General features: G+C 38.7%; 1 protein-coding gene across 1 annotated transcript in view; it reads left to right on the forward strand.

The window, feature by feature from the left end:
- LOC309402659 (myosin-IIIa-like) overlaps nt 1-23,727 on the forward strand; it is a gene marked incomplete at both ends in the record, with an annotated part of 69,054 nt that overhangs the window by 21,795 nt on the left and 23,532 nt on the right. The window contains 6 exons of the mRNA XM_081996520.1: nt 516-726; nt 2,778-2,925; nt 11,401-11,554; nt 17,083-17,162; nt 19,917-20,122; nt 22,213-22,324. Coding sequence (XP_081852646.1) covers nt 516-726; nt 2,778-2,925; nt 11,401-11,554; nt 17,083-17,162; nt 19,917-20,122; nt 22,213-22,324 — 911 coding nt within the window. The remainder of the gene's footprint in view (nt 1-515; nt 727-2,777; nt 2,926-11,400; nt 11,555-17,082; nt 17,163-19,916; nt 20,123-22,212; nt 22,325-23,727) is intronic.

Raw genomic sequence — 23,727 nt, forward strand, 5'->3', positions numbered from 1 at the left:
CTACTCTTTCTCAGTAATTACAGGTGGGGAGATAATGAAGCCTTCGCGCTATCTTCTTACACGTTTTCCTGCCATAGATAGAAAAATACTGTGGAACCGGGGAAGAAGCACCCCTTTTTTGGAGCAAAAGGAGTACAGCAGTGGCTTATATGGGTGGATTATAACTGAGAGGGATATTCACACCTCACAACTTACGTACTTCTGACATAGTCACCTAGATCCCTACCATTTCTCAGTAGACAGTTTGGAGAAGTAGCCTCCTTGATAAAACAATTTAGAACCTAAAGGCCTCTGCTTTGAATCACGTACTCATTGACTGCAGTAGAAGCTAGGAAGGTTGGTGACTAAATTAGATACTTACAGTTATTTGGCGTGAACACCCTCATTAGTCATAGTTCGAGACTTTGATTTGGCCCTTATTCATAATAAGTTGCACTTGCAGCTTTGTTTGCAAAAATGTGTATTTTTCTTTCCAAAATCTGCCTCTGAGCTCTGACTGTGACCTTGCTTCCTAGGTGCATCTTTGCTGTGTATTCAGGCAGATGAACTGCAAGAGGCCCTCACTTCTCACTGTGTAGTGACTCGAGGGGAAACAATTATTCGTCCCAACACTGTGGAAAAAGCCACTGATGTCAGAGATGCCATGGCCAAAGCACTGTATGGGCGCCTCTTTAGCTGGATAGTCAATCGCATCAACACTTTACTCAAACCTGACAAACATTTAAGGTAAAAGAAGATTTTCCAGAATAAAGAGAGATTTTCTGTGGGAATAATACTGTTTACACTAGAGCATTTAGTGTTCTCATTTACTTTTTCTCTGCTACCTTTTTGTTTATGACACCACCATGTTAAAAAAAAAGGTTTTATCCTATTCATAGTATGCAGTGAAAATACCGTAGATAGGGATAGCACAGGCGTCTGGTGTTTTCTTGTTTGACCTTTACTCGTTTAACCCTTTGTAAATTACATACTAACTACTTTTTGTGTTATACTTTTTCAGGGTCAACTTTTGACATTCATCTCTTGATTATATAGGTCAAATTCTGCTCTTATTTGCACTGATGCTGTTGCTTCTGTCGCTGTTGTTATGAGCGTGGTTTCATGTATGTGTAAGAGTAGTTTCCAAACACGTTTGCTGAGGTTAATGTCCACCCTACCTTTACAAGATGACATTTTAAACACAGAGACAAGAAAGATATGTGGAATGAGGATATAACACATTTTGCAAATTAATCAAAGAAGAAATTATGTGGCTTGCATTATAGATCCTATAGATTAGGGCCCTCATTGGCTGACAATAGCAGTGGATAGTGGCAAACTTGTAACTACCTGAAGAGGAATATCAATAACAAATAGCTTTGGTATGCAAATCTGGATTTTCTGGATATTTTTTTTTTTTTGAAACATCAGCAGAAAGCCAAGGCTGCAATCCTAAAATTTGTCTAAACTTTCATATTCGGTTACAGCAGAGCAGCAATAAATAGAACTTTAACCAGTAAGTGGTAGGATAAAATTCACAATAGATGGGGCAGCACTGCTAGCCTGTGTGCCTCTCTCATGTGCCTGTTACTGAACACTTTTCAAATTGAATTCTTATTAAGCTGGTGAGGAGGGAGAAAGTTCGACCTGAAATGTTCACTTTACAAAAAAAAAAAAAAAACCAAAACAAACAGAAGTCTGCTTTGGTTTTGTGATAGTAAAATAATTTGTGTTTGCTATTTTTATGTAATTAGCTCTGAGAAGGAACAGGGCAGACAAATTTCAGCAGTCTATTCACCAAATATGTAATTTCCAGCCAAATAAAATAGTCAGAAAATTGAGGTCAAAGTCAATAATTTTGATCCCTCCACAATGAAACATTTCCATTTTTGAGATGGGCTTCACAAAGAGGTTCAAGTGCTATTCATGAGTATCTTGAGGCTAGTTCTTCATATCCGATTTCCTAAAAAAATAAAATAAAATAAAATAGGTTACATATAGCCCCTCCAAGGGTTTTTATAGATAGAATTGATTTATTTTTTTGATTTAGCTAGGAAAAGACACTAATGACAACTTCAGTTTGATATAAAATTACACTTTCTTAATTTTTTGTTTCAGCAAATAAATACAAATATTAGACCTTTTTTCCAGTTGCAGAAATTACCACTTATGTCTCAGAATGCCTTAGCTAAAATTTGAAACTGAAGTTTTTAGTAGTAGTACTTCACTGGAACTTAATTGGTAATTTATATTCATATTACACTCCAATGCTTAAAGTAGTTATTTAGATGCATAAAAGGTCTAGCTATTCATTCTTTTGACTTTCATGTTAAAATAAGCTGTTTTAATTGTTGTGAATAAATAATATGAGGAAATAATGTTTAATGACAGCAGTCTTTAATTTCGAGATGGTGGTGAGTAAAGCCTGTTTTATTACAAGAGAAACAAAAAGAACTGTATGTTGTTTCTGTACTGGATTCAGCTTTTTACAGTAGAATAATTAGCAAATATTAGTTTAAAAATAAAATTGTAAATCCTTTATATGCTTATCAGTTGACTTGGTCATTATGTGATTCAGTGTATCTGGTCTGCAAATACAGTAATCTTTGAATTGATGTGCATTTATTGTATTTCAAACAAAAATTGATTGTTATTTTAAGAGGTATCTGTTTTAGCAAAAATTATCCTGTTTAACTTGCATACAGATTCAGCCCATTATTTCCTTTTGTGAAATAATAATGAAGCTAGTTAGTGTAAAATAAAGATACAACAATAGAAAGTTTATTTAATCTTTGCAGTGGAAACGATGATGGTTTGAACATCGGAATTCTTGATATCTTTGGCTTTGAGAATTTCAAAAAAAATTCTTTTGAACAACTCTGTATCAACATTGCCAATGAACAAATTCAGTTCTACTTCAATCAACATGTCTTTGCCTGGGAACAGGTATGTGTTGAGTATTTTGATAAAGCTTTAATATTGCTGAACATATAAAACCTTGTCTCAAGAAACTCCATTGTTCCTTCTCCATAATAGGTTGTAAATTGCAGATTATAACAAATGTTTTCCGAGTATGTATTCTGTGAAGCAATGCTTGCTATTTGCAAGTAAAATGCCTACATAAAATGCATTAAACTTGAAATTTACAGTATCTAAGCAACATAACACAGTGATAATCAGTTTGATGCAAATGCAATGTTGTTTTCTTGAGGAATAACATAAGTGATGTAATGTATGATTCTACAGTAAAAAAATAAATGAGTGGTAACATAATTTTTGAAGTGCAGTGTTCATAATAGTTTACTAATAACCTTAATGAACACTGAAATTCCATTATTAAAAACTGAACATCTCACAATTATTTTATTTTTATTCAGGAACTAGATCATCTAAGCCAAACAATGATGGATTTAATCTAAGTAATTTGGTGTAAAACAGAGAAAAGGAATAGAGTTGTAATTATAGAAGTTTATGAAATTGAAGAGCAGAGTGAAAAACCTCAAAAAAGATCATCTCAACTTTGTAAATAATTCCATTAGAATTAAATTAACCATCTTTAAATCATTATTGAATATTGTTATTTGAAGAAATAACATGTCCAGGAAAACAAATAGTAATCTTGCTGAAAAAAGAAATATTCCAGAATTCTGTGTGAGCAGAACAGTCAACACTCAAATTTTAGGTGAAATAATACTTTCTCTGTTTTATTGAAATTATTGGGTTTTATGATACATAGATGAAAATCCTCCTGAATACTAATTTTAATTATTAGTTGGAAAAAGAGTATTCTGTCAGTGTTAGTCACTGCTTGTTTTAAGGATGAGACAGATACAAGTTTGGAACATGTCTGTATGCTAGTGTGTACATGCATGTGTCAGTGTAGAGGTGTATATATCTATGTGTAAAATGGAAATTTTTTTTTTATGGATCCATGTTTTATCCTGTTTCCAATTATTTCAGGAAATGCTGTCTTGCAGTCTTAGACCTTGTAGTTGTTTTTGTAGATTTATGTGGGAGATGCTCAGTCATAAGTATTTGCTTGTCTTTAATACCATCAGAGAGAAATTAGCCTGAGCTACTGTAATTAGACTACTTACGTGTCTTCTTTCCAAAGTGCATAAATTCACACAAAAAGAGCACTTGGCTACTGCTGTTTCTCACAGCTGGAAGATTGAAATAACACAGACTGCAGCACTGTTATTTATTCCTGGCAAATCCAGGCATTAACCAGGTCCCATGAACATACTTGTGTACATCCACTTTGCTCAAATGTTCCCTAACTTGATCCTCCCCCACTGAAGGTAAGTCTTCCTTGCTCCACACTTTCCCTCTGGTCTCAGGGACCTGGGTTATCAGGCAAGACCAAGGCAAAGAAAGCATTAAGTATCTCAGCCTTTTCCATGTCACCCGCGCCCCTTCAGCAGCAGGCTCACATTCTCCTTAGTTGCCTTTTTGCTGGTGATGGAGCTGCTGTGGCTTTCCTAACCCTACCCCTGTACACTCAAATATTGTCTTAATATTCCTTCTCTTTTTTAATTAGACTTGGGTCCTGTTCAGTGTCATCTGCCTTTACTTGTTTCTAGATATCCTAATACAGAACACTTTGGCCAGACCTATATTAATGCAGAGGTTTGTGGTGTCACCACCTAGTAGGAACAGTTTGCTCTCCTGCACATGCCCAGCTGCAGAGAGGTCAGAGTGGTGGTTTTGCTACTGAGCAGATGAAGGAAAAATGAACTTCTGATTTTGACAACATACAGTTTACCCGTTTCTCCCTGTAGGAAATGAGTATGACAATTACAGACCTTATGCAAGGGGAAGGTGATCTTTATTTACAGAATCTTTAAGTATGTCAGTTTTATCCACTCCCACTCATTCTCTCATAGATTTCATTGACTCACACCCATGTAGAAAGCATCAGGATGTGTGTTCAAGTGGTCTGGTCAGGATCATTTGTGAGTGACACAGAGAACAAGGGACACCAACTAGCAAGTCTTCATCATGTCTTTTAGGTTCTTCTTGCTGAAATAGTTTTTGGACAGATCTTTTGCACCCTTTAGCAATCATCAGTTGTTACGGGGCTTTTCTTTGCCTCAGAACCTTATTTACTTAGAATCATAGAATCTAGGGTTGGAAGGGACCTTTAAAGATCATCTAGTCCAAACCCCTGCAATGACCGGGGACAACTTCAACTAGATCAGGTTGCTCAGAGCCACGTCCAACCTGACCTGGAATGTTTCCAGGGATGGGGCATCTACCACCTCCCTGGGCAACCTGTGCCAGTGTTTCACCACCCTCATTGTCAAAAATTTCTTCCTTAGATGTAGTTGAAATCTATCCTCTTTTAGTTTAAAACCATTACCCCTTGTCCTGTCACAACAGGTCCTGCTAAAAGTCTGTCCCCATCTTTCTCATAAGTCCCCTTGAAATACTGGAAGGCTGTAACAAGGTCTCCCCGGATCCTTTTCTCCACGCTGAACAACCCCAACTCTGTCAGCCTGTCCTCGTAAGAGAACTGTTCCGTTCCTCTGATCATTTTTGTGGCCCTCCTCTGGACCCTCTTCTACTTCAGGCCTCCGTAATCTTTAGGCAAGGTCATTATCTGGTTTTGCTTGTTTGGAATCTTTATGCCTACAGTCTGTTTCCTTGGTGGGCTCGTAGGAAAAGGAAAGGCATATGTGATGTGCTGTAACCTTGCAGTCATCCTCCTGTTGTCAGATTTAGAGGGTGTTCCACTCGCTAGCTGTCTGTGCTGTGTTTTTATGTGAGTGAAAACCTTCTGGTCTTGATGTAAACACCGCTTTCCTCAATTTTATTCCTGTGAACAAATGTTCATCATTCAAATCACAGGCCATTCTTCTAAGACTCTTCTGGTGTGTATACGCACATTTCCATTCATATTTCATTTATACCAGTCCTAATATTCCTGTTACAAGTGTCTATATCCTGCCTGTAATACCAACCAAGTAAGATGTCTGCTTTAATTTACATGACACCACTACACTAGATGATATATTAAAATTATATTTATATAAAATATAAACATAATTATATTCTCTTGTAGCAGATTCCAAAGATATTACTATGACAGTGCAGAATGAGCTATACAGATTAAGTGTGTGCAAGTGTGGGTGTAAATACCGCCCTCTCCCTTCAGAGCCAGGAAATGACAAATGTATTATTCTGCAATACAACCCAATGGCACGGGATGATTTGCAGAATGATTCATAGTCATTATAAGACATCACTTTTCACTTACTTATGACATGGTTGTCCCAGTTTGCCATGGTTTAACCCCAGCTGGCAACTAAGCACCACACAGCTACTCGCTCACTCCCCCACGGTGGGATGGGGAAGAGAGTAGGAAGGGTAAAAAAGAAAACTCATGAGTTGAGATAAAGACAATTTAATAGGTAAAGCAAAAGACGCACGTGCAAGCAAAGCAAAACAAGGAATTCATTCACTGTGTCCCATGTGCAGGCATGTGTTCAGCCATCTCCAAGAAAGCAGGGCCCCATCACACAAGTAACAGTTACTTGGGAAGACAAACACTATCACTCCAACAGTCCCCCCCTTCCTTTTTCTTCCCCTAGCTTATATGCTGAGCATGACATCGTATGGTATGGAATATTCATCCCTTTGGCCAGCTGGGGTCAGCTGTCCCGGCTGTGTCCCCTCCCAGCTTCCCGTGCACCCCCAGCCCACTCGCTGGTGGGGCGGTGTGAGAGGCAGAAAAGGCCTTGACTCTGTGTAAGCACTGCTCAGCAGTAATGAAAATATCCTCAAAATAAAATATTATCAACACTGTTTCCAGCACAAATCCAAAACATATCTCCATACTAGCTACTATGTAGAAAATTAACTCTATCCCAGCCAAAACCAGCACACAGTTTTACATCACAAGAACTAGCTTTGAGAAAGCAGGTGGCTTCAGAATCTTTTCTGTTCTCTGTAATGACTGTCCTGTGTTAACACCAGTAATGTACTTTAACTGTAAATACAGGCCTTCCCTGCAGACAAATAGGAGAAAGCTATTTACAGGAAAATATAAAATATAATTACCAAATTTTCTATACATGGAAAAAAAGGAAATATTTTCCAAGTCATATGACTGAAATTGTTCTTAATGATACAAAGTATCACTTACGTAACAGCCAAACAATAGGATGACCCCTGCCCTTCGCTGATGTGTCTGTCTGGCTTTACACACATTTAGGGGTTTTTGTCTTTACTACTGAAAGACAGGAGTTATGTGTAGGGGAAGGCTGATGCCAGCAGTCACCGAGACCTTTGTGTTGACTTTTCATTATCCCAAACTGACTGTCATGCTGATGGAGCTATCCTGTTGCTGGGGTCCCAGGCTAGTATCTCTCCACAGCCCTGTGCAATGCCAGACAGACATGTTGGATTGCTCTGTGCTATCTCAGAAATCTTTAACATGACACTATGTTGCACCCTGTAGATCCACCCAAGGAAGACTTCAGAATTTAATTTCTTTCACACTTCCCTCAAGAGAAGACAGACATATAGGTACATTATTCCTATGTTTCTTTCCCTGTTTCGCCCTATTCAGTTCGACACCACATGCAATTAGATGAAATTTGACATATCTAGTGGAAAGTCAAGGCCTAAATCAGTTGATTATAGTCTAGTTCTCAATTAACCCATATCAACCCAGTAAGTAGTGATTATATAACTAGGGAAGGTGAATCATTTTTTGGCAACTTGAGCAATGAAGACAAATAGTAAACGAACTCATAAGGCTGAATTGTACTTTCAGTGTTGCAGGTGACATGTTTTTATCATTGTCACTGGTTTCTTTTCTGTATCTGAAGCTGAAAAGCATTCACAGTTTTGCTTTCCTCAGAAGTGTCGCCTACAAAAATGTGGCCTACAAAATTATGGCCTTAGAAGTGACAGTGGTACTACCACCACCCAAAAGCTCAGGGTGTCTGCTAGAGCAGAGTGTCTGTGTGCCAACATGGAGAACTCAAGTCAAAATTAAGGGATTTTTTCTTTATTGTTGACTTAATGTTTGCATTTAAGAATAAAGACTTTTAGGCTTTAATGCAATTTTCTTTCCCTAACTTAACAGAAAGGCTGAAGCAGGGAGTATAGTTCAAGATAAAGATAGTTTAGAATCAAAACAGTCAGTAGATAACATCTCTGTATCTACTGACTGGGGAGGAAATGTGGGCTCTCAACTTAGTCACTTCTTTTATGTGTTTGTAGTTAAGTAAGTGGAATGAATGCTGGCACAAGTTTTTTTAAGTTAATATTAAGCAAAGCACAACTTTTGCTCCTTCAGTCCTGTCCATCAAGGTGTTTCCCTTACATGTAAGGTATTGATGTAAGTTAATCCTGTCAGCTCCATGATCTGCAGGTAACATTGTCCAGCAAGACAACCTTCCCATTTCTTTAGCATTTGTGATTCTTCTGTAAAGACTAAAAGGTGTAATGTCAAATACTTAAAACATTTTGGAAAGTGGCAAGTTGGAAGGATGCTACTTTTTGCATTAGATATATGCAGTATTTATTTTACATTCGTATGACAATTTAATCTTCTACTTTAAGCTGGAAAAGGTTCATTCTGAATAAGTCTCCAGTGTTTCCATTTAAACCAAAGTGTCATCATACCATCTTCTTGACAAAATGCCATTACTTTTTTTTTATTAAACATAAGACCATTTCCTAATGCATTTAATATTTTTTTTGTTATTAAGTGAAACCAGGTTACACAAGCTAATATTACCTAGTTTTGATCACAGAAAAGATACCATGCAATACTGAGATGAGATAGGAGCCGAAGTATTAGTGTAACTCAGTCATTCCTTTTGACATCCTATCCACAGGAATACTTTGTTGGATTATGCTTTAGAATTTCAATGAGCAGCTGCTATTTTAAGGAGCTTTCTTGTCATAAAACATCGTGGGGGATTACAGAATCCTGTAGCTGATTCAGCTTATTAATTCAAATAAGATCTATTTCATTACAGTTTTATGATGTGCATCGTTAAGGCTTTTATCCTTGCTGCTTGTATCCTAATCATATGCTTGAAGACCAGCATTGCATAAGGAAATGTAATATGCTATCTTATTTCTGAGCCATCTGTCACACTGGTGCCTGGAAGACTTGGTTATCAGCCATCCTCCAGGAGCCCATGGGAAGTGATGGAGTGAACTGCTTCCATATCCTACTGGGCAAGCGGCAGCATTACCGAAACCATCAGCACTGGCACTCATTCAGTCATCGAGGTGCAGACACAAAAGACCAAACGGTCACATACGCTGCAGGCTTGGAGGTCAGACACTGCACACCGGCCACGCAGGGAGGGGAGCAGATGTTGCTATTATGGTGTAGTAGTACAGCTATTACAGACCTCCTCTCAGTTTCGAGGATAAGTCTTTTATCAGCTCTCTAAACCAGCAATTGTAGTTGGAAAAGCTTAATCATTAGATAGGTTGTCTGTGAGAGCTTGTTTGAGGATGTGCAAGCGTCACAGAAACACACTTCTCTGACAGATTCATCCTGAGCAATCTCTTCCCTTTTCCCCCTTGATAAATGCACACTTGATAATCCTAAGCAGTAACAGCTGGTTTCATGAACATAACATCTGCATGTCGGTACAGCCGTAGCCCTCGGTTAAGCTGCCTCTACTCCAGTAGGAGATAACACAGACTCATTCCCTTCCTGCCACTAGCTCCTACAAGTATATAATTAACTTTTTGCCTATATCAGTGATACGTTTATTACTCTTCTGTCTTGTCCTGGTACTCAGGTCATTGATTAAAATACAAAACAAAACTTCACCTATCCACTGCTGCAGGGGAGACATGAATGAAGTTAATGTTATGTGTCATGATGAGGAGCCCTCATGGGGGTGTAGGAGAGATTCTTACTGCTTACACCCTTGTATGGGCATATAAACTGAGCCATAACCTATCCTAAGAGTGAAGAGTGTCCCGGGAAATTAGATCAATATGGACACTGGAAGGGTTTAGGTATATATTCTGTGTTCTCTCTCAAATGGATCAGCAGACTTATTTATCTGGGCCTGTATTTCCAGGGCAGTGTTATTGATTTTATTCATTTTGCTGTTTCTCTCTGGCTTAGAGATTAAGAGTATGAAGTCTAATAACATGTGCTTTTCTGTTGTATATGGCAGTTAACTCTGTTTTGAAACGCTCAACATAGTGCCCTCTTCACTCATTCACACTCAAGTGAATGACACATAAGGAGAGGTCTTTCAGGGTTAGAGGTCTTTGAACTCATTAATAATAGCCATCATTCATGTTTATGACACAATGAATTCAGGTTAGCACAACTATGATGTTAACACCATACATTAATACAATTCTATAAAGTCCTATCCTTTGGAAATGGGATGATATTTAAAGTAGATCAAAAGGCTTAATTATGTGTTTCATAGTATAGCATGCACAGGACTGAAGGCAGCCCTGGTATATGTGGGAGCACTGTGCAGTGGATAACTGCTATTGCATTACGTAATGCAGGAGAAAATAAGGGAGGGGTGGCAGTCCCTTGAGCATCCTTCTCTTGGTAAATCTACAGCTGTCCTCTGCCTCGCTGAAGGATTAAAGAAAGTAATTCTTGTATTCTTCAGCTATATCTTAAATTATTTTCAAGATAAAACCATTGCAACACAGTGTGGACACCACATTTGTTATCACGTTTTTCTCAGTCTGGTAGGAATCCAAAGATATTTGCAGTCTTCAGGAGTGGAAAAAAAGAAAACCCTACCAACTTTTCTATTGTTTTTTAATCTTGCTGAATACCTTTCCCTAGTTCCTTAAAAGGAGTGAAAATGTTGTAGAGGCCAACCTGAGACAATTTATTTAATTTTTAGGAAGTATGTACACCATTCTTTAATTATTAGAAAGTGTGTGCACCATTCTTTTCCGCATAAGAACTTTTCCAGGTGTTTGAGGAGGGGAATCAAACAAGTGAGGCCTCTAATCTGTAGTCACTTTTGTAAATCTCAGCCACTGTACATCACGTAGATCGGAGCAAGGAACTGGAATATAAGTGTAGCTCTAAATGATTAAGAAATATTTTTACATTGCAGATGAGGGAAGTAAATAGACACTGAGGTCTCCATCTGCACACACTGTATCTTCTTCAACTCCATTTCTTTAATTTTTGCATATTCCTGGAAAGTGTCTTACTTTACCAAATATGCCGTAGGAAGCACATACATATCCAAAGGCAAATTAAAATCTATAGCCTAACAGTGTGATACATCCCAACTGACATTTGTTCCTGCAAAACCTTTATGTCTTTAGCCCCAGGGCATACTTTTTCAATGTAGCTTTAATTTGCTACAATTGACAGTTTGTGAATTATTTTCTGGAATGGTTCTGTATACATAGACAAAACATGCCTTCTGTTGCTTGTTACAGAATGAATACCTATACGAAGGTGTTGATGCAAGAGTTATAGAATATGAGGACAACAGGCCCCTCTTAGATATGTTTCTGCAGAAACCAATGGGTTTATTGTCCCTGCTGGATGAGGAAAGTCGATTTCCACAAGCAACAGATCAGACACTTGTAGGTAAGTATATGATTTATTTCACAGTTTTGCAGGGTGCCTCCCTGTTAGATTTCTGTTTGGCGTGTCCGGTTTAGGCTATATGCTACTTATTATTTAGTGAACCCACATTCCAATGTAACGGTATGTTTGAGGGAGGCATGCATGCAGGGATGGCTGTGTCTTTGAAGTTGATAGAGAAATATCAAGAGTACAAATGAACCTAAACTGCTGATCCAGCTTTTGAATTCTTCTGCCTTCAGGAATTTTTAGCTGCAAGGCTTGAAAGATAAAGATCAAACTGAGTTAAAACTCTAGGTTCCTATGTCAATTACACTGTTTTCAAAGTTGACTCATGTTCAGCTCTAAGATTTTTGATGAGCCGTATCTGAACAAGAATTTTAGTACTTTTTAAGGGTAATGGCTGCAAACCTGCCTCAGTGCCTTTCAGCAAATTATGCTACCTGTTTTTTTCTATTCTGAAATTAAAACACCTAAATAGGTTGTAATTCAGATCCTGAATATTTCAGTGCTGCTGAGTAGTTGCAGTTACAGTTGATTTAGTTATTTCAGTGGGCTTGCTGTGCAGATAAACACTGGTTTTACTCATTTTGGAATGTGCAAAGTGTCCAATGATCATTTTAACCAAAACCCAGTAACAAAACTTAATAACATCCAGTAACGAAGCCCATGCTAAAGCAATTATATGAGCTTGTTGTCTTTCTGTCCTCATACTTTTTAGTCTACAGTACAGAGGCCCTCCATCAATCGGTAAATGTTTCCTCACAATTCCACAAGGAATCCTTAGGAAGAATTACTACATTGTTTCATATATTAAGATCAAAAACTTAGAAAGGCAGGTGATTTTCTGAGGTCACAGAAAAAAAGTGGTATGAAGTAACTGATCCAAGAGCTCCCATATTCTCTATCCAGTGCCTTTTGTTACAAGACCATTATGATATCTTTGTCCTTAAAAACATCAGAGCCTGTTTTGTGCCTCTGCATTGTCTCAGAAGTCAGGCAATATCCTTAGAGGGATACAGCTTTGGAAGACAATTATTGTACAGTAACTCCAGTAAGATAAGGTATGTGTTTCCTTTCAGAAAAATTTGAAGATAATTTGAAGTCAAAATATTTTTGGAGACCCAAAAGAGTAGATCTAACCTTTGGGATTTATCATTATGCAGGAAAGGTAAGAGACCTAATGATACTAGTTGGGGATTATGGAATGGTAGGGCTGGAAGGAAATAAAACAGGACAGCTGGATTGGTTGTCAACCTTCTTCTATTCAGGCCTGACGTGGAAATGTTGGCAGTGCTTTACCCATCAAACGTAAATTGAAAAGTTATTTTCCTTCATAAAAAACAGCGATAGCAGGAGTGTATTTTTCTTAAATGTCACCAGGTAAATGAACTGACTGTATTATAGAAAAACCAAAACATAATCATTATGTAATGCAACTCAGTGCTCTTGCCCTTAGCTCCTCCAAGTCCTGTGCCGTGCTTGTTCCCTCTGCTTCGAATCAGGATCCAGCTCCATTCTTTCTACTAGCTCCTACACCTCATCAGCCTTACTTAGTTGTGTACTTTATCATCAAGACAGATAGTGCAGGCCCTGCTTTCTGCTTCATTTGATGAACAGCGTCTTGCCCTCCTGTACAAGGTGACATGCTGCACATGCCTTTCAAACTCAGGAGTTGCTGATGCGCTGCAGCAAGATGACAGTGGTCACCTGAACCTTGCCTTGTGAAAGCAGGAGCTCCCACCTCCTTCTGAGCTTTTTGAAACAGTATGGAGTGGACATTGCTCTCTCACATAGGAAACTGTGTTGGGTCTGTGCAGTGCTAAAGCAGCTGGCCTGGAAAGAGGCAACATACTGCCCATGAGCTGATGGAAGATAGCTTGCCCCTTCCAGAAGACAGCCAGGTACAAAAGACCTGCAGTAACTCCTCAGAACCTCAGCTCCACCTGAATTACACTTCACCAGCACAGCATATCCTCAGCAGGAGCAGAGAGCCAGCTCTCCCTGTACTATTCCTGATACTATCCACTGAAGATGGGGATTCCACTAGTGCCCCATCAGCCCTTTCCAGTGTTCAACAAGCTTTTTCATTGGGAATTTTCTCCTACTGTCTAACTTACATCTCCATTGCTGTGATGTAAGTTCATTACTCTTAGTCCTCCTTATTGTGGAACTGGAGAACAATTTATTTCCCCTTCCTTTCCAAGCCTTTTTTGTAATTTAAGACTGTTACTGGCTTGTTTTGTGGGTTTTTTTTCTAAATTAAATATGCAAGTATATTCTACCCTTCTTCACAGGACAGATTTTCTTGTGGGTCCTTTACAGCATGCATCCATACCTGGAGTAACATTTTGAGTTAGGTACACCATTCCTGGAATTTTTAGAGAGATTACAATTGCCAGTATGCAGTTTGTGATTTTGCAAGCTTCCCCTACAATTAATATAGAGATTTCTAGGAAGAGTGGTAAGTCCTGGATCCAGTACAGCATGATATGAATGGAACAGAAAGATTTTATAGTCATATGGGTACTTCTGTGTGATATGGTTGAAATCAAGTGCATTTTTAATTGTGCATTTACACATGTACTGGTGTAAAGGAGGACTATGATACACTTGTCCTAGTGATAAATCTACACTGGCTAAAACTAATATTAACATATCTGCATTAGGGAAAATAAATGTTTCAAGCTACTTTGGAATTATGGATTTGCTTCCTGTGATCTGCATCATAATTGTTCTCAGTATTGAAAAGTTAGAACTTTCAGTGATCAAAAGAAAGACTGTAAGCAAGAGTGAGCCTGATGGCTGGAAAACTATTTGTGTATCTTGATATATTAAAACCCACATGGCAGAGTGCTTAAATTTATAATTACTTTTCAAAAGCCCAGAAGCTGCATAAATGCGCATTTTCAACAGGTTCTATATAATGCAAGCGGATTCCTAGCCAAAAATAGAGATACTCTGCCAGCTGATATTGTGCTGCTACTGCGATCATCTGAAAATAATCTGACGCGGCAGTTGGTAACCCATCCTCTTACAAAAACAGGTATTGCTATTGTGGTAATCTTCTTGTTCTTCTCTAGCCTTCGTGATGACCACTGCTAGGTTTCATGTGACCATTTGTTGATGACATTATACACTTTGTGGCTTAACTTTCCAACCCTAGAAACTATACAGAATGAAGCCCCAGCCATCTCAAGCTGCAGGGGAGGGATTGGTCTGGTCAAGTGCCAAGGAAGTGGTAGAGGCTTCTTTCAGGGTCCTCTCTTCAGGGTAGGGGAGCAAGACAGGGAGTGGAGTGCGTCTCTTGAGTTGAGGACTGAACAGAAAGGATCAGGTAAGTCACTGGCCTTTTTTGGACAGGGCATATATAAATTGCCTGTTTTGTCTCAGTGCAGTTTTTCTCTAAAGTAGTAGAGAACCAAGGTTGGGGCTCCTAACATCTGCTGCAAAGAGTGGGAAGACACTCCTCAATTTCCTCAGTCTTTTAGTCCTTTAAAATAGGTAACTGATGGGGTTCTAGCAGTGAGCCCTTCCTCAGGGAGTTCATAAGTTGGGGTGGAGGAATGTAACTGGCTCTACAGAAATTACTCCTGAGTTGTACCTTAGTTGAACTAGGTCCTTGCACAGTGTCCCACTGTTTTGCTGTACAGTATCCTACTGTCCTACCATTTTAGGATGATGGGTAAGCCTCCTCCAAACAACCAGTTTGCTATTGTTTTGTATTACACCCTGTGTGATGGCATTGATGCCATACAGTAAGTGCTTCACAACATTATTTTCTTGTACAACTACATGGGAAACATACTTGTAGTAGAAGAGAAAAGCTAAATTGGAAGAGCCTAAAGGAAATTTCTCTAAAATGTGTTATCGTAGCTTACAGTAACTGAGGTTTTGGCAAGGCTCCTATTGTCACAAATGGTGGAATACAAAATTTGATCCTGAAGGTCTATTTTAAGTCAGTGTTCCTGGGAGAACACTGAGCTCAATGTCTTTGCCTGAACTTTTTGACTTTTTGATATCTGCTAAGATACTAAACCATAATTTCTGTAGAGCCAAAGTCAGGGCCCAAATGGTCCAAAGAGCTGATCCCAAGTCTTATGTAATGTTTTGCAAGATAACTTTGAAGGCTGTTTTAGTCTTCTTGTTAAATATTATGAAACACTGAGTGTAGCCTTTCAAAACTGACCCAAACCATCCAGCTATGGCCAATGAAAAGTTAGGTTTTTGATCTAAGTTATTCATCTAGAATCAGTAGAAATATAGAGGTTTAGCCAGAGTCCAATCCATCTTGCTTATATCAGGTGTTTCTCTTAGGATGGGATAAATCTCCTCTGAAGGTGCCTTTCTCCACTGAATACAGCAAGGATCATGTAGACACATCACTTTCAGATAGCTAAAAGTTAGGTGTGAGTAATCTTCTCTCTTTCCTTCCCACCCTGTGATATGCAGCTAAGCCCAAGGGAGGTTTTAGTACTTGATATCATCATGTAATACATGATGCATTAGCTTGACATGCTGTATATTTGCAGCTGTTTATCCAACTCTTATCCATCTCTTACTGATAGTAGCTGAGCACAGAGAGATTACAGGCTCTCCCAGTGGAGAGTGAGATTCCAGAGGTCTTATCTTATTAGCAGAAGCAATGGCAGCATGCAGCAATGACTGGGGTTTATCAACATAGAGTGACATGATGGAAAGCTCAGCAGACTTTTCATTATTTCTTTAGAAGACCAGTGTCTGTGTAAACCACTCCAATGCAGCTAGTCCTTCAACTCATCATGATAAAGGTATTACTTGATTAAGAATACCAAGGTTAGAGTCTTAAGACTATGTCGATGCTAGTAAACCAAACAGGGCCAGTGAACAGTAGCTGAAACACTCCGACAGGATTGTCCATTCTGATTAATTGTTAGCATGCCTCCCTGGAACAGTTTCGGACCATCACAGCTAGCAGTATCAGAGAAATACCCAGGCATACTTCAAGAGAAATCACAGGCCAGCGACAGTTTCCAACAAGCTCTGTGGAAAGATACCACCTTATTTTTGCCAGGAGGTTAAAAGAGTAGTGCAGGATAGAGTTTAGCTGTATAGACTTGAGTCATGCCATGTCACTTGCCCTCAGAGCCAGAGAAGGGTGCTAGCACTTTTTTTTTTTTTAACTTATATATATGTAGCCTTAGCACTAGTATAGTACAATAACATCCTTAGGGTAAAACCACATGGATGCTCTAAGATGTAGCTATCTTTCTTACCTTCTGCAGCAGTCTGTTTGTTTATTTTTTTGCTCTAGTAGGTGACGTAAGTGCTGAAGGAGGAAAATTCAGCCCATGTTCCATCTTCATGCAAGTTCTTCAGAGCTTGTTCCATCTCAAGGGTGAAAGGGGAAATGAGGACATACTCCGAAAAAGTCAACGCCCTTTATAATCATATGGTTACACTGGGGGCGTGAATAAGGTGGTTCAGCATAGTTTTTAGTTTAGATGAAATGTAAGCATTTTGGTAGGTTGCTTTCTTTCATCTTCCCATAGGTAACCTGGCACACACTAAAAGCAAAACTACAATCAGTTACCAAATGTGGACCCCCCGGAAATCAATCAGTCATACAAAGGTAAGAAAACTAATTTTCTGATTATGCATTGAACTTTAATTTAAACTAGAAAGGCAATACTGTTATTGGTACTAAAAGTAAGCAAGTAACCCCTTCCTTGGTTTTTCTCCCTCTCCTATTTTCTTTTCTGTTTAGCTGGATATCTTTGTGTTGTGCAATTCATATTCCTTCCGTGAGGTAAAAACCTAACATTTCCCTTCTTTGTGGTTGTAGTTTTATAACAACTTCAGGGGAAAAAAAAAATTCCTAGCTGTATTGTAGCAAAAAGAGAAATTAAAATATTGGTATGGAGTATAGTCGAGTTCCTTAGAGAACTACCAAAATAACAGTGATGATGAAGTAACAGACAGGCCTTCAGACATTGTCAGGTTATTTGTGGCAGTTATTTAGATGCTCCTTTATCAAACTGTTCTCTGTGTGTGAACGTTTGTGTATTGTGTAGCAAAGTAATGTAATGTACTGGTGTAACTGATTTGTGCTAGTGATCATGCTGTAACTTTTTCCTGTTTAGAATACTTTTTTTAATTAATGATGTGCTCTGAGGGATGCTTTGTTGTAGCATTGGAAAGGACACTACAGGCTCAACAGAGAAAAAAAAGTGTCATTTTCTTTCTTCATCCTTATAGAATGAAGCAGGAGATACCGGACATCATCCAAGAGAGACAACCAGCATGAAAACACAGACAGTCGCTTCTTATTTTAGAGTAAGATATCAGATCTTCTGATTAATTTTTCTAGAGTAGAATGAATGTTTATTCTTTCACCTTTTGAAATGCACCTGTTGACTTAGAGTCAACAGTTACCCATTTAGAGTTTGTGACTGCATATATGGTGCAGTGGTCTGTGCAGTACAAATATCTAGAGGAGATAGTGATGTTTCATCTTTAATTGTACTTGATTATACAGCCACATTTCTTTCCTGATGATCAATATTAATCTTTCACTTGCTTGTTTTTCCACCAAGGGAGATAAAGGGAGGTTGGACATTAGTAGCATAGTGTTTCTTGAAGAGTTTAAGAAGCAAGAGGGCAAAGTTAATTTGAAGCAGGAGCTCCAGAGAACGATCTTGATGGTCACTGCACAGAAGCTGTCCTGAGTCCATCCCTGTGACTCCTCAGCAGTGCTCTTGACCTTCCCAAGCACTGGCTGTGCTGCTGGTCCTGCGACAGAAAATAGCTGTGAAGAGCATTCTTTCCTCCAAAGTGGTGCACAGAGTTGGTTCACTTGGACTCAGCTCTGAATATCCAACTGTTATTTATTTATCTCTCCCAGCAAAAACATAAAGATGGCTGAGGTGATGTTCATGACCCGTGAGAGTTCATTTACATCTATGACAGAGAACAGTAAGGAATAAGATCTCTGTTCAGTAAATAAAGTTGCACAGCTTTATGGACTGCAAATGATAATTTCAGCCCAGGTATCATGGTGGTCCAAAGCTGTATGGGTGTTTTAAAGTTCTAGGTGGAAAAGATTATTAAACGTCATTCAAACTTAATGTCTGTGATTCACTGCATTACCAGCACATCTAGCATCAGAGGCTGCAAATAAGTTAATTATATTTACACTTTTCTGTTATTATTTTCTGTAGTGGAAACCCTTGCTCAGATCCTGCTAGCTAATGCTCTTAAAGGAAGATTCAGCTTCAGCCCCACTGGTTTACTTATATGCAGAAATCTATGAGTGATTGAGAAAAGCATCTGCCACGTCAGACTGAGTGGGGAAAAAAATTATCCATTAGCGTGTCCTACTTGTTTGTGTTCAATGGACACACTAGTGATGAAGCTAATTAAGCACTTTGCTGCCTGGTGCAGTGTCTGTCCAGAATGGAATTGCACATTTTAGTAGGAAACATATGACTTTTGACGTCCTACACTAGTTTCATGTATCCAGCCTACTGCTGAACTGCATTACCTCCTAGCTGCCTCTTTCTGTTGAGTCAGGTTGAATCTTGAGGAATGAGCCTCTTCATTTGTGTTTTAATAAGATCCTCCCATGAAGCAATTTTGCAAAACACCAGTCAAGGTTGTTGACAGCCAGATTCATCTCAGTTGGCATGGGGAGCTACAAACTGCATCCCCTTTGCTAGCCTGGTACCCTGGTGAGGTGGGAAGAGTGCAACTTTGGAATTGTGATTTTGTGTACTTCTGGTTTTGCCCTCCTCAAAAGTTTCTTCTTGGCAGGGCAGCTATAGTATCACCACTAGCTTATACAATGAACAAGACATGCTAGATCAGAGCAATTTAAGCAGTCCCTCTTTTGGGATGGGCTTAGTTTCCTCCAGTCTAATGAAGGGATGGCAGTGTTTACTGGCTTGCTGCTCTTCCACTTCCCATCTGTAGACAGATGGTTTACTCTCTGGGTAAATAAGTATCTTCAAATATGGAACAGGAAAAAGAAAAAGTGGGCTGTGATTACGTAACAAGGCTCCAAGAGAAGCAAATAAGTGTAAGGAGAGTTTCTATCATATGTTAGACATTATGGCAGTGTGTGAGAATGTTCTGGGTGGAATCTGGTACATCCATTTGGAATCAGTGTTTCTCTCAAGTAATATATGCTAGTAACTTAGAGATCTTATCAAATCTAGAATTGTTGTTGGGTCATTTACTTCTTCTACCATTAAAGTATTAGCTTACTGAAATCTAAATGGATTTGGACATGATCCTGGTCACATGAAATAAAATTTCAGCTATACATGGACCTACATACAAGTTTTATGAACATGCTGATGGCAGGTATCATTTTACTTTCTTGCAGTATTCTCTGATGGATTTGTTATCCAAAATGGTCGTCGGCCAGCCTCATTTTGTCAGGTGCATCAAGCCAAACAACGACCGACAGGCAAACAAGTTTGATAAAGAAAAAGTGCTGGTTCAGCTGCGTTACACTGGAATTCTGGAGACAGCAAGAATTCGAAGACAGGGTTATTCACACCGCATACTGTTCGCTAACTTCATAAAACGGTAACATTGATGTGAAGAAGCCTTTTTCTCTCCTATCATTGCTGCCCAGTGTTTGCTAAGTATCAGCAGTGTCTTTGGCATGGTCTTTAAAGAAAAAATACAGAAACATTTCCTGTGACAAAGAAGATTACAGACTGGATGACAGAGAGTAGTTCAGGCACAAGATTAGTGACCTGTTTTGGATTGGTAAGGGAAGATGATGCATCTCGAGATGATTGTTTCAGGCGCTCTGCGCATTTGGGTAAAAATTGCCGTGTTTATAATCTGCAAGTTTTCTTCAAAGACTTGAGGTTTAGAAATGTAATGCTTCAAATTAAAGCCCAGAATTTGGAGCAATAGCATCCAAGGAGCACCACAGATTCTCTAGCTCCTGATGTTCAGCACTGTGCAGCATCTGCTTGTGCAGGGTGGATGATAATTTGGTATTGCTAATCTAGGCCTGTGAAGTTCATTAAGTGCATAGTTTTCTTTAAATATTAGTCACTTGTTAAGAAGAAGAGTAATGAACTCACTATGATTTTATAATTCCTTTAACTATCTTTTCTTCCTCCACCCCAAAAAAATAATCCTGAGCACTTGATCTATACTTCTCTCTTACAAGTAAAGACCCTGAGTATTTGCCTCAGTCAGAACTGAGATGTGTGGAATGGAGATCAAAACTGGGAAGAAGCAAGTAACACCCATTCAGACAGAAGCACTTAAAAGTAATAGTGCACTAGAAACAAAGAGCTAGCAGCGGAGTGCTGCAGGTGCACAAGCAGAGAGAGGAAGGACAAAATGATGTTTTTACAGTACTGTTTCTGGAAAGAGTAATCCTGGGACTGCTACTGTTTTGGAAGAGTGCAGCATGGGAAAAGGTAGTTATCACTACACCAAGACATACTCTGGCTTTTGGTCACTGCTTTTTATCAAAAACTTTACTGTTCAGGTAAAAGACAGAAAAGTAGTGAACATAGTGAGGCAGCTCTCCAGAGAACGTGCCCCTGATTGCAGTGAGGCTGTGCCAATTTCCAACATTGAGGATATGGCCCTCAATCAAAAAGGGATTTTTATTAAATGTCTATCTCCATGTCTTTTTTTTTTCCAATAGTTGAGAGTTAAAGGTAGAACAGGGATAATGGCAAAATTATTTTATTAGACTAAAAATAAACCAATTCATTGTGTAGTAAGAAGAAAAAAAAAAAAGGAGCTATAGGAATTGGTGATAATGCAGGAATCAACATTGTGTCTTTATTATTCCATGAGGAAATTGTTACAGTTATTTAAAGCTGGTACAACCTAAGTTTTGTGTATAAAGGCTGAATAACAAGAAAAAGGCAGAATGTACTGTCAGGAAGCACACATAATACATGTCATTTTCCTGAATTAGAAAAAAACAAGATAGGTATGGTTCATTTTGTTATCAAGCATTTTGGAAAGTCCTGGAACACACAAGAACTTTTCTACCAAGAAGCTGAGCTGGTACATTATGGGTAATTTTTATGCATGAGGATCCTGACCTCTTTTCTAGTCAGAATTAATTCTGAGTAATGAGTTTGCCAGATTAAATACTTACATATGGTATGTCATAACATCAGCACGTATTGTCCCAAAAGGATGAGCAAAGCTGAATCTAAGGAGGTAACAAGCTGCATCTCACATCATGTTAACTATCTCAAAGGTAGATGGTCTATCACATGATATAAGAGATGAAATTTTCATGATGTTTCTAGATTTGAAATAAGATAATTTAGGCAGAAAAGCTTTAAAAATATTTTGCCACTGAAATCACTTTTACAGAATGCAGAGAGCCAGAGCAGCAAAGAACTGGTGCACAACTCTACTTCGTTGCACACTTCTAAAAAGCCCTCTGGTGTTGATATAGAGTTAAACAACCCCCCAGGGTGTGCAATGTGTCATTCATCCACTTTTGATTGAGTTTCTCAGTACTGCATATAAATCACAGCAATTTCTTTCCTATGCTGTTTTGGTTTTCTCAGTGCTATGTTTTGTTTCATGCAACTGTTTTTATTATTTAAATGAATGGTTTCAATGTATTTGCATCTACTGCTCACTATTAATGGAATAAAGAGTCATATATTTGTCTTTAGGTATTACCTCATCTGTTACAAAACAAATGATGATCCTCCAGTCAGCCCGGAAACCTGTGCTGCCATCTTGGAAAAAGCCCACCTTGACAACTGGGTTCTTGGAAAAACTAAAGTAATTTTCTAATATACTTTATCTGCATTATTGCAGTATGTCATTGTTAAGTTATTAAGCAATTTGCTTTCTCACTGATTTGTTTGGGGTAGCTCTTGGTCTCTATTGGTTTAAGTACCCTTTGCTGGGTACTGTTCCCTGCTATCTGGCGTAAAGTGTAAAAATTCTGATCAGCTTTACTGAGGCCACAGTGCAAAGCAGTATGTGACAACAACACTGCTTGCATTTTCTTTCCAAAAATGTGGTAGTAAGGATCCCAGTGAGCTTAGTCCAAGCTTTCTTAAGGAAAAGAAGTTATACTTCTTCCCTGGAGCAATCGGACTCACAAAGGGAGAGGAAAAGGTTTTGGCTTTCCAGCCTGAGACCTCTGTGGCAGACTTTGCTGAGCACTGGGGAGAGAGATAGCAGGATGATCCCATATATGAAGTGGGGGGAAGACTTTATTATAAGAGAAGCACAGGTCTGTTCCCATACTCTTGCTTTTGGTTCTAGCTCACTAGTCTTCCCAGTGTGCCACACGCACCCACCTCCAGTTGACAGATCTCAGTCAGACAAGTACTGCACCAAGTCTCTGTTTTCTAATGTAACAGAAGTGCCCAGGAAGGATATGGATAGAGAGAGATATGGATCCTAAGCTATTTGAAATCACCTCAGTGTAGAAGAAACAACTGTTCTGAGACATCTTCCTGGATAGGTGGGACAGAAGCCATAAAGTTACGTCCCCCTCGACCTTTATTTCCCCTCTGCTTAGTGAGGCTAATGGACAACATTCAGCCAAAGGAAGCATATCTTGAGATGTGAGATCTATAGCTTACACTCACTTTCGTTAGGGTTAACCTGTATCTCTACCAATGAGTGATCAAAGATTGGGGGAATTCTGCAAAATAAGCATAATTATTGTCTTAATTGCACAAGCTCTTTCTACACATTTTATTTTATCCTAACATGTCTTTGTATCCCTTGTGCTGGACCCATTCTTCAGGGGTTATATGAGCTTCATGCTTGATAAAAGCAATTTAATAAATAAACAATGCATTAGATTTAAAATTGGAAAGAAGAGAGGTTGAAGGTTCCAGATTTGGATCACATTTATGTAACATTGTCCTGGTTAGCAAAACTGTCAGCCTCATAGTTTTGAAAACAATTTATAGTTACCAACTGAAGTTTTGCACTGGGACTTTAAAACATCTTCCCATGAAAGCAGGAATAAGCAGGGACTGGCAAAAGATGTTGACGGGGAGAATAAGGTAAACTAACACCCCAAACAATCAAAATGGTATCTTTAACAAGAATGATCCTTTAGGTACTACGGCTAAAGAGTCTGTTCATCATATGAAACGAGCTTGGAATTCTTGTTGATGCTAAATGGATTGAGTGAATACAGGGCCTGGGATGGTAATTAA

This window comes from Phaethon aethereus (genome assembly GCF_964289735.1).
Source record: "Phaethon aethereus genome assembly, chromosome: 2".
Lineage (NCBI taxonomy): Eukaryota > Metazoa > Chordata > Aves > Phaethontiformes > Phaethontidae > Phaethon > Phaethon aethereus.